This window comes from Salvelinus alpinus, chromosome 25, assembly GCF_045679555.1.
Source record: "Salvelinus alpinus chromosome 25, SLU_Salpinus.1, whole genome shotgun sequence".
Classification (NCBI taxonomy): domain Eukaryota; kingdom Metazoa; phylum Chordata; class Actinopteri; order Salmoniformes; family Salmonidae; genus Salvelinus; species Salvelinus alpinus.
This window is the reverse complement of record NC_092110.1, coordinates 16,537,119-16,546,665: the sequence shown is the minus strand read 5'-3', so window position 1 is coordinate 16,546,665 and position 9,547 is coordinate 16,537,119. Positions and strand designations below refer to the sequence as shown.

Genomic DNA, 9,547 nt, shown 5'->3' with positions numbered 1-9,547 from the left:
ACACACACACACACACACACACACACACACACACACACACACACACACACACACACACACACACACACACACACACACACACACACACACACACACACACTAAATAAACAGGTTAATGAGTTATTGTTCCCTATGTTAATTCATTCTGACATTCATATTACATTTTATTGAACGGGTTAAAAACGTACACCTTTAAAAACACTTTTCAACGTTGTGAAACTATTGACATGATAATTGATGATTAAGAATTCCTAATGATTTGTTGTTTTTTCAATTTTAAAAACTGGTATGTGATACTGTTCATGAACATTATTGGACTGGTATGTGTTACTGTTCATTAACATTGTTTGACTGGTATGTGTTACTGTTCATTAACATTGTTGGACTGGTATGTGTTACTGTTCATTAACATTGTTGGACTGGTATGTGTTACTGTTCATTAACATTGTTGGACTGGTATGTGTTACTGTTCATTAACATTATTGGACTGGTATGTGATACTTTTCATTAACATTATTGGACTGGTATGTGATACTTTTCATTAACATTATTGGACTGGTTTTGATGTCATGTTCTGAGTCTGATAATTTATTACACCCCACTCCTGAACTGGTCGCCTAATTAAATGGCTTATTCTCTTGAATTGTTAATAAATGTTTTCAGTTAATATGGCTGTGTAAGGACTTTCTTTAATACCCTAATTGAGACAGAGTATACTTTGAAAGGGAACATAAAATGTAATCATCAACAATCCATAATATTGGGTCGCGACTCAATTGTCATTGTCAAATTTGGGTCCCCGGGCAAAACCAGTTGAGAACCACTGTTCTAGGTGATTCTGTGCTTCCAACTTTGTGGCGGAAATTGCTTCTTGGTAGCTATTTGTGTGGTTGGGAGTTGGGAACATATCTGAGCTAGCTAAAGCCAACTTCATAAAATTGCCAAATGGCTAGCAGTATTACAGAGATAAAAATCTGAGCGGGCACGTGCCCCTGTGCCCTCTATGGCACAGGGATGGGGTATGAAGCCTCTGGGGGACATTATCCAATATCCTTATTGTGATGCACAGTAATGTGCTTTTTTCCACATACATACATTGAATATGTGTTCAATTGGATCAAGCCTCACAAATGCATCTGAATTAGATTGTAATAATTGTGAGCTGCAAGATGATACTACATTAGCTTTTGGCACAGGATCAAGCAACAACTCCAAACCAGAATCAATGCTAGTTCAAGAGAAACAAGAAAATGTTCTTCCCCCATCCTGTGCTCATCCAAAATATTCAGGCTATACCTCTTCTTTGTGGATCTCATCCTTCTGAAAAGCACAGGAAGGAAAACATAAACTCATCTTGATCTAACAATAATTTATAATATCATAACCCATTTAATGTAAACCCAGTTTAAATTCCATAAAGCCATTGTCACTATGTAGTATGTGGAGAAAAAATACTGTGTGCAGCTATGCAAAGTGTATGTGTCTTTAGCTCCATAGAGCAGCATATGATGTTACCCGGATCAGTTCCAGAAAACCTGTAAAAAGGTTGAAGTGTGTGGGATCTTGTGAGAAGATGCTCATGGCTCAGAGAAAGGTCACACAGGAGGGTGAGGGGTTATATTTAGGCACACAGTAAACAAACCTGAGGTTCCCAGACATACTGGCATCACATTACATTTGTAGCCTACAAAACACTGAAAACACCACTCATGTACACAGACACATACTGTACCTATACACTTGTACAAACAATTTCCATCCATGACTACCCCATTGGAATCTGAAAATCATGAGATCCTAAGTCATGCATATTTCTGCATTTTCCACCGGTATCATAGAGGATACCCTTTTGTCTGCTATTTAAATATAAAATCAATGCTATGCATCCCTTTCTGCATCTCTAGTCTCAACCTAACACACTGAAGAATCAGAAAGTCCTTCACGGACCATCTCAACAATAATGCCCTCGGTGCCCATAATACCCACATGAAAAAACACTACAGTTTACTATAGAATAATACAGTGCTTACTATAGAATTATTCAGTAAGCTGTTGTATACTGTAATAGATACTATAATACTGTAACGAGTGCGCTGAGAGTCGGGAAGCAAGTTCAGGGAGTGAGTGTTTTAATAAAATAAACGGAATATAATACAAAACAAGAAACACTAACAGCACACAAACATGGAACAGACACAATAAAGCCTGGGGAAGGAACCAAAGGGAGTGACATATATAGGGAAGGTAATCAGGGAGGTGATGGAGTCCAGGTGAGTTTGAAGACATGCAGGTGCACGTAACGATGGTGACAGGTGTGTGCCATATCGAGCAGCCTGGTGACCTAGAGACCGAAGAGGGAGCACACGTGACAGTACCCCCTCCCCGACGCACGGTTCCAGCCGCAGAACGCCGACCAAAATGACGATCCTGTGGAACAGGAGCGGACCAGTCACCTCTGCTGAGGAGCGGGAAACCTGTCAATCTGGCTGAGATGTGGGAGCATGGCGACCTAGAGCGCTGGAGGAGAGAGCATACATGACAAATACTATAGTACACACTGAGGTATCCTTTGTGTAGTACTTAATATAGAATGTGGTAGTCCACTGTAGAATACTGTAAATACTACAGTATTATCTGCAAAAAAACACTGTAGTAAATACTGCAGTAAATACTATAGTAATGCCCGCAAAAACACTACAGTCTGCAAAAACACTACAGTAAATACTATATTATATACTTGTTTTTTTTACTACAGAATTTAAACTGCAGTAAAATATAAATAATACAGTATACTACAGTCGTGTCAGCAAAAACCCTGAAAGTACAGTAAAGTTCACAAAAACACTACTGTGAGTACTGGTTTTTCATGTGGGAAGACAGAGCTGCACAAAATGGTGTTACTCTAGGAAATTAGCTTTAATGGAACACCAGAAATACTGCATGCAATCCACATCGGAATCCTTGTCAATATAGAAAATCAACGACGTGGTTCTGTTTACTTTACTCAGGGTACATATGGTATAACTGTCCATGTCCTCGTCCTCACGGGAAATTATATATCTGATGGTGCAGTAGTTGGACATTGTACATATGAGAAAGTTGAGGCAGAGAAAGGTCAAATGAATTCTATCTCTCATTCCTCCATTTCCATGCTTTGTCTCCACATCAAACTGATACAAATCTGAGATTTGCTCCCACACTGACACAATGTAACCCCTGTCCAACGGAATTGCAAAAGGGATAAAGTGAAAACATGAATAAATCCACCATAGTATTTTTTCTCTGCATAGAACTTTGGAAGGGCAAGGTTCCATTACATGGCCATGCCAAGTACTTTAAATTAAAGAGCGATAAAGCATTGTTTATGTTGGTTTAGTGTAATGAAAAACATCTTCATCTTGTAATGCATCCAACTTCATATCAGTGTGAAGACCTATAATGGTAAAAGTTCCAAATAAATAGGTAACATATAGTCTCGCCTCCTACCATATTCTTTGGTTGAGTAACATCCCACTGGGCACAAACTGGTTGAATCAACATTGTTTCACCTTAATTTGTCAATGTGTAATCTACGTGGAAAATGCATTGGATTTGAAAAAAGTAATCAAAGTAAACGGTTGTTTTGAGTGTGAAATTTCAACCACAGGATTATGTCATCATGGTAACCAAATTTCAACATAGACAAACCTTGTATAAAATATGTTGAATTTGTACCTTTAAAACAACATCAGATCTTCAACGTTATATCCACTATCAGAAAATAAACTATAGACTGGGCAATTGATCTATCTACAGCTACCCTTCGGTCTTTCATCCAGAGTTTTACCAAGCCAAGCCCAGCCCTGCTTAGCTTAATTTACTATTCCAATTACTGCTCTGAGTTCACATGGCATGCCTTAAATGAGCTGGGGTCGAGGAATGCTAAAAATATTGTTTTCAACAAAACCTGAAAAAAAAGCCTAATCATATCAGTCTTGTCAGTCTGTCTGTGAGCAACTGTGTGTACTGTTACTACTAATTGACCGTAGGGTTTTGATTTTAACCATGTGGATGGATATACATATTTCCTCCCAAGTAATTGTTCTCATTATGTCAAACCATAAGAGTAGATTCAGGCCGTGTATTTCTTTCCCAATGTCTCAGGGCAAACGGAATCAAATGAAATAAAATACATGTTTACTCACAGTAAATGTCCTTGACTGCTTTACCAACTTGAGGCCAACACATTATTCATCACCAGTCATTTTAAATAATATATAGTATCTCCCTATGGAGGGTCAAATGTTAATGTTGGGCCTGTCTAGTCATTTCTTGACAATCAATTCTTACTTTGTCAAGTAGGCCAAAGTTACACAACTGTGGCTCAAACACACATCTTAGAATTTAGGGCGCCCTCTGTCGGTTTCAGTTGCGTCTAGATTTTCGCTGTCAATGCACCTGCGTCAGGTAAGGTTAGCTCTGGGCTCCTACGCAATCTCTTCGTCATCGGGGCGGATCCAAAACAGTGGGAAGTAGTGCCGCGTTCAAAAGAACTGGGAACTCGGAAAAAATACGATGTTAAATCATGACGTCATTGATCTTCAGGTCGGAAAAGTCGGAATTGTATAGGCCCGAGTTCCATAGTTGGAATTTGGTTTGATGACCGTTCAAATCGTTTTTTTCCAGTCGAGCTCGTTTTGTTTTCAGAGTTCCCAGTTGTTTGAAACCCACTGAAGTCGGAAGTCGACGATTTCCGAGTTCCGAGCTCACAGTTCTTCTGAACGCGGCATAGGCTATTGTTTATTATCACCTTCCGGATTCTTAGAAACTTCCCCTGTTACAGACGCGCCACCGGTAAGGAAAATGTACCCTGTTTAGAGGTCTCTCAGCTAAAGACTTCGTAGGATCTAACGGTGTAGACCTATCCGTTACACTGTATCGTGGGTGTAATGTAATCCTAATGTACGTAATATGGTTATTTCATATGAGTTCAGTCTATCAACAGGTTAGCATTATGTGTAGGTTGTGTTTCTTGTTTTATTAATCAGGTTTGTATAATTATCGTTTTAATTTGCACACGTATGTTTTTGTGGCTATCATTACACTAATTCACTTCATGTCGTGGTTCTATCCTCTATTACATGTTGCACCCTATTATTTAAGTGTATGGGCTGCACAGGAAATCATAACAATAGAGAGAGGGAAGTCACTGATGGCCTACTTATCACAGCATTGCCTGATCAGTCCAGAAGTTGGGGGCGTCTGTGGATGTGGACGGACGGATAAATTGTAATTTCTTCCATTATCTGATCCTTGTCCTAAAACAGGCTTATCCGTTCAATGGAGGAACCATTATTTTTTGCTTGCGGGGATTTCGTCGACTGGTCTGTCCAAACTGCTTGGGAACAGAATGACGCCGAGGTGGACAGTGCGTTTGGAGACTGGAGTTCTGCCTGTAATGGCAACAAGTCGGATGCAGTTGAAAGATCTTCATCTCTGTCTTCACCCATGGACATTTCTAAACTCTCAACAAAGGTGAGAGTGCACCAATCTTTTTGATCATTCCAAGTTTACTTTACTTAAGAGGAAATTATTACCTGTGAATTGTGATCTATATAGGAGCTGTCTTAATTGCCATTTTCCTAATGTAGGCTAATATATAAACAATGTACAAATATGATATGTGATATATTTTTCTATACAGCTGGAGAATGGCAATGTGAAGAAATCATCTGTAGTTTTCCAGGAGTGCTTCCAGGTCTTGGGTGAATCTAAAGAGACCAACTGTACTGTACGATCTCTGTCCCAGCTGCTAGAAAACACACAGCCTTTTCAACCAACAGCTACAATATGGTGTCTAATTTATCCTTCTTTTTTTTTTACTGTAACTAAAAACATGCCTCTGTATATGTATGAAGCTTCACTTCTGTGTTCCATGAGGTTGTAGAGCTGACTCCTCTTCTCTCTTGCTTAGTGACTGTGGCAGCTTGTGGAGCCATCTGGTGGCTGAGCCCAGCAGGCTGAGGCTGTCAGAGCCAAAGCCCAGCTTACACTGCCACAGCCACAGCAGAATGGTTTCTGCACTCAGAATCACACCCTCAAATTGCATCTCTGACCAGGTGAGATGGGTAGGTGGGGAATGGGGTCCATAAAATGAATACACCTAGCCTAGTTGGATGAATGTCTTTACTTTTTGTGAAAAAATTGTGGGTTATTAATTGGAAATACGATAGTCAGGTCCAAAATAATTGGCACCGTTGATAAAAATTAGCAAAAAAATCTGAGCTATATTGTATCCGGCCCAAAAATAGAAAATTATAGTATTTTATACTAATACAATTGCTGGGAGAACGAGATTTTCTTTCCTCTTAAGGATCGGACCCTTTTTTTCAATTGTTGCCTAAAATGACATACCCAACTCTAACTGCCTGTAGCTCTGGCCCTGAAGCAAGGATATGCATATTCTTGGTACCATTTCAAAGGAAACACTTTGAAGTTTGTGGAAAAGTGAAAGGTATGTAGAAGAATATAACACATTAGATCTGGTAAAAGATAATACAATCTTTGAAATGCAAGAGAAAGGCCATAATGTATTATTCCAGCCCAGGTGCAATTTAGATTTTGGCCATTAGATGGCAGCAGTGTATGTGCAAAGTTTCAGACTGATCCAATGAACAATTGTATTTCTGTTCAAAATTTTGTATCAAGACTGCCCAAATGTACCTAATTTGTTTATTAATAACTTTTCATGTTCAAACTTTGCACTCTCCTCAAACAATAGCATGGTATTCTTTCACTGTAATACCTACTGTAAATTGGACAGTGCAGTTAGATTAACAAGAATTTAAGCTTTCTGCCAATATCATGTCCTGGGAAATGTTCTTGTTACTTACAACCTCATGCTAATCGCATTAGTTTACATTAGATCAACCGTCCCGCTGGGGACCCACTAATCCTGAAGAAGTTTTAACAAGTAATAAAAATAGAAACTCTCAAAACGATAGGGGTAAATATTATTGGCATCCCTGTTTTCAATACTCCAGGACCCTCCCCTTGTAAACTTAAATGGTAATCTCTATTCTATTATCTATATTTCTATGATTTCAATTGGTTTCCTATGGAGGATTGACTGAAAACAACAGATATTCCCATTCAAGTCAACATTATCTGATGTGTGGGCCTCCCATCTTTCTGGTACCATTTGAAAGTTGAAATTTCAATTTGATTCCCATATATCAGCCAAACATGACACCCACCCTGTATTCAAGAGCATGTTGTGTTTCAACCAATGGCGGTATGTTCCCCAATGCTGGAAGGGGGGCCTGAGTAAAAAAGCTTTGGAACCCCTGCGCTAGATGATGCTCCAAGACTCCACACTGGAGGAAATATATTTGCCAAGTCGTCTGCCTCATGTTCTGCATAGACAATGCAGTGCCTTCAGAAAGTAGTTATACCCCTTGAATTAGTCCACATTTTGTTGTGTTACTGCCTGAATTCAAAATGTATTTAAAAAAAAAAAAAATCTCTCACCCATCTACACACAATAACCCATAATGACAAAGTGAAAATGAAATGGAAGTATTCACATCCCTGAGTCAATACATGTTAGAATCACATTTGGCAGCGATTACAGCTGTGAGTCTTTCTGGGTAAGTCTCTAGGAGCTTTGCACACCTGTATTGTACAATATTTGCATTTTTTTTTTTTTTTTTTTCAAGCTCTTTCAAGTTGGTTGTTGAACATTGCTAGACAGCCATTTTCATGTCTTGCCATGGATTTTCAAGTTGATTTTAAGTCACAACTGTAACTAGGCCACTCAGGAACATTCAATGTCATCTTGGTAAGCAACTCCAGTGTATATTTGACCTTGTGTTTTAGGTTATTGTCCTGCTGAAAGATGAATTTGTCTCCCAGTGTCTGTTGGAAAGCAGACTGAACCAGGTTTTCCTCTAGGATTTTGACTGTGCTTAGCTCTATTCTGTATATTTCTATCCTAAAAAAATCTCTCTAGTTCTTGCCAATAACAAGCATACCCATAACATGATGCAGCCACCACCATGCTTGAAAATATGAACAATGGTACTTGGTGATATGCATTGTTGGATTTAGCCCAAACATAATGCTTTGTATTTAGGACATGAAGTTAATTTCTTTGTCACATTTATTGCAGTTTTACTTTAGTGCCTTATTGCAAATAGGTTGCATGTTTTTGAATATTTGTATTCTTTACAGGCTTTCTTCTTTTCACTCTGTCATTTAGGTTAGTATTGTGGAGTAACTGCAATGTTGTTGATCCATCCACAGTTATCTCCTATCACTGCCATTAAACTGTAACTCTTTTAAAGTCACCATTGGCCTCATGGTGAAATCCCTGAGCTGTTTCTTTCCTTTGTAGTGACTGATTGTATTGATACACCATCCAAAGTGTAATTAAAAACTTCACCATGCTCAAAGGGATATTCAGTGTCTGCCCCCCCCCCTCATCTACCAATGGGTACCCTTCTTTGTGAGGCATTGGAAAACCTCCCTGGTCTTTGTGGTTGAATCTGTGTTTGAAATTCACTGCTTGACCGAGGGGCCTTACATATAATTGTATGTGTGGCGTACAGAAATGACGTAGTCATTAAAAAAATCATGTTGAACATTATTATTGCACACAGAGTGAGCCCGTGCAACTTATTATGTGACTTGTTAAGCAAATCTTTACTCCTAAACTATTTTAAGCTTGTCATAGCAAAGGGGTTGAGTAATTATTGACTCAAGACATTTCAGCTTTTATTTTGTCATTAATTTGTAAACCTTTCTAAAAACATAATTCCACTTTTACATTATGGGATATTGTTTGTACTACAGTGACACAATCTAATCCATTTTAAATACTGGCTGTAACACAACAAAAATTTGAAAAAGTCAAGGGGTGTTAATACTTTCTGAAGACACTGTATATCAGGGTTCTATATCTGTGGTCTTTCCCTTCCATAGTGTGAGTCAGTCTTTTTGGAAGATCATGAAGAAACTACAGAGACTTCTTGCCCCCCTGCTGCTGCTCTCATCAAAACCAAGGTGTGTGTGTTGGGGGGGAAGCTTCTCCTTTTTAGGAAGTGGGCAGCACTGGGCGTCTTTCTACTCTTATTGGCAGGGAGCACACCTGTAACCTCACCTCTGGCCTTACTCTCATCTCCACTCAGCTGCTGGCGCCCTCCTCCTGCCATGGTGACACCCCAGCTTTCCTCTACCAAATCTCCCAGCAGTGGCTGACTCAATGCAGCATCCACCTGCAGCCTCAGCACCACAAGAAGCCTCCTGCACTGAACTTTGGAGAAGGATAAGATGAAGATGCTGCTTAGCATAGCCCTACTGAACTGTTGTAGATGGGTGAAACGGGTTGGGTTGTTACCCGGGTGAGAACAAAGTATACACTTTTCGCAACATTTTATTTATACAGATTGTAAAGAAAATACATTCTATGATATTGTGTATTTAGTTTGCAGGCGTGTTCCTGGTTTTATATATACTATTTTGATACGGAGTGCAGTTACAGTGATACTATAAAATGTTCTTATAGATG

General features: G+C 39.1%; 1 protein-coding gene and 1 long non-coding RNA gene across 2 annotated transcripts; one reads left to right on the top strand and one right to left on the bottom strand.

Moving 5' to 3' along the window:
- Positions 1–2,112: 2,112 nt before the first annotated feature.
- Positions 2,113–4,320, bottom strand: LOC139553473 (uncharacterized). Its single transcript, XR_011670660.1, has 2 exons — positions 4,185–4,320; positions 2,113–2,517 (listed from the first exon to the last, which is right to left on the bottom strand). It is a non-coding gene; the product is annotated as an uncharacterized lncRNA (long non-coding RNA).
- Positions 4,321–4,408: 88 nt separating this feature from the next.
- Positions 4,409–9,547, top strand: LOC139553472 (uncharacterized). Its single transcript, XM_071365819.1, has 6 exons — positions 4,409–4,446; positions 5,307–5,514; positions 5,684–5,832; positions 5,954–6,098; positions 8,962–9,042; positions 9,168–9,547. The coding sequence occupies exons 2-6, from the start codon at positions 5,320–5,322 to the stop codon at positions 9,306–9,308; spliced, it is 711 nt and encodes a 236-aa protein (XP_071221920.1). The 5' UTR covers positions 4,409–4,446; positions 5,307–5,319; the 3' UTR covers positions 9,309–9,547.

Coding starts and splice junctions, on each gene's coding strand:
- LOC139553472 (XM_071365819.1), top strand. CDS start 5,320: ATGGAGGAACCATTATTTTTTGCTTGCGGGGATTTCGTCGACTGGTCT. Junction 5,515..5,683: donor TTTCTAAACTCTCAACAAAG/GTGAGAGTGCAC, acceptor TTTTCTATACAG/CTGGAGAATGGCAATGTGAA. Junction 9,043..9,167: donor CTGCTCTCATCAAAACCAAG/GTGTGTGTGTTG, acceptor ATCTCCACTCAG/CTGCTGGCGCCCTCCTCCTG.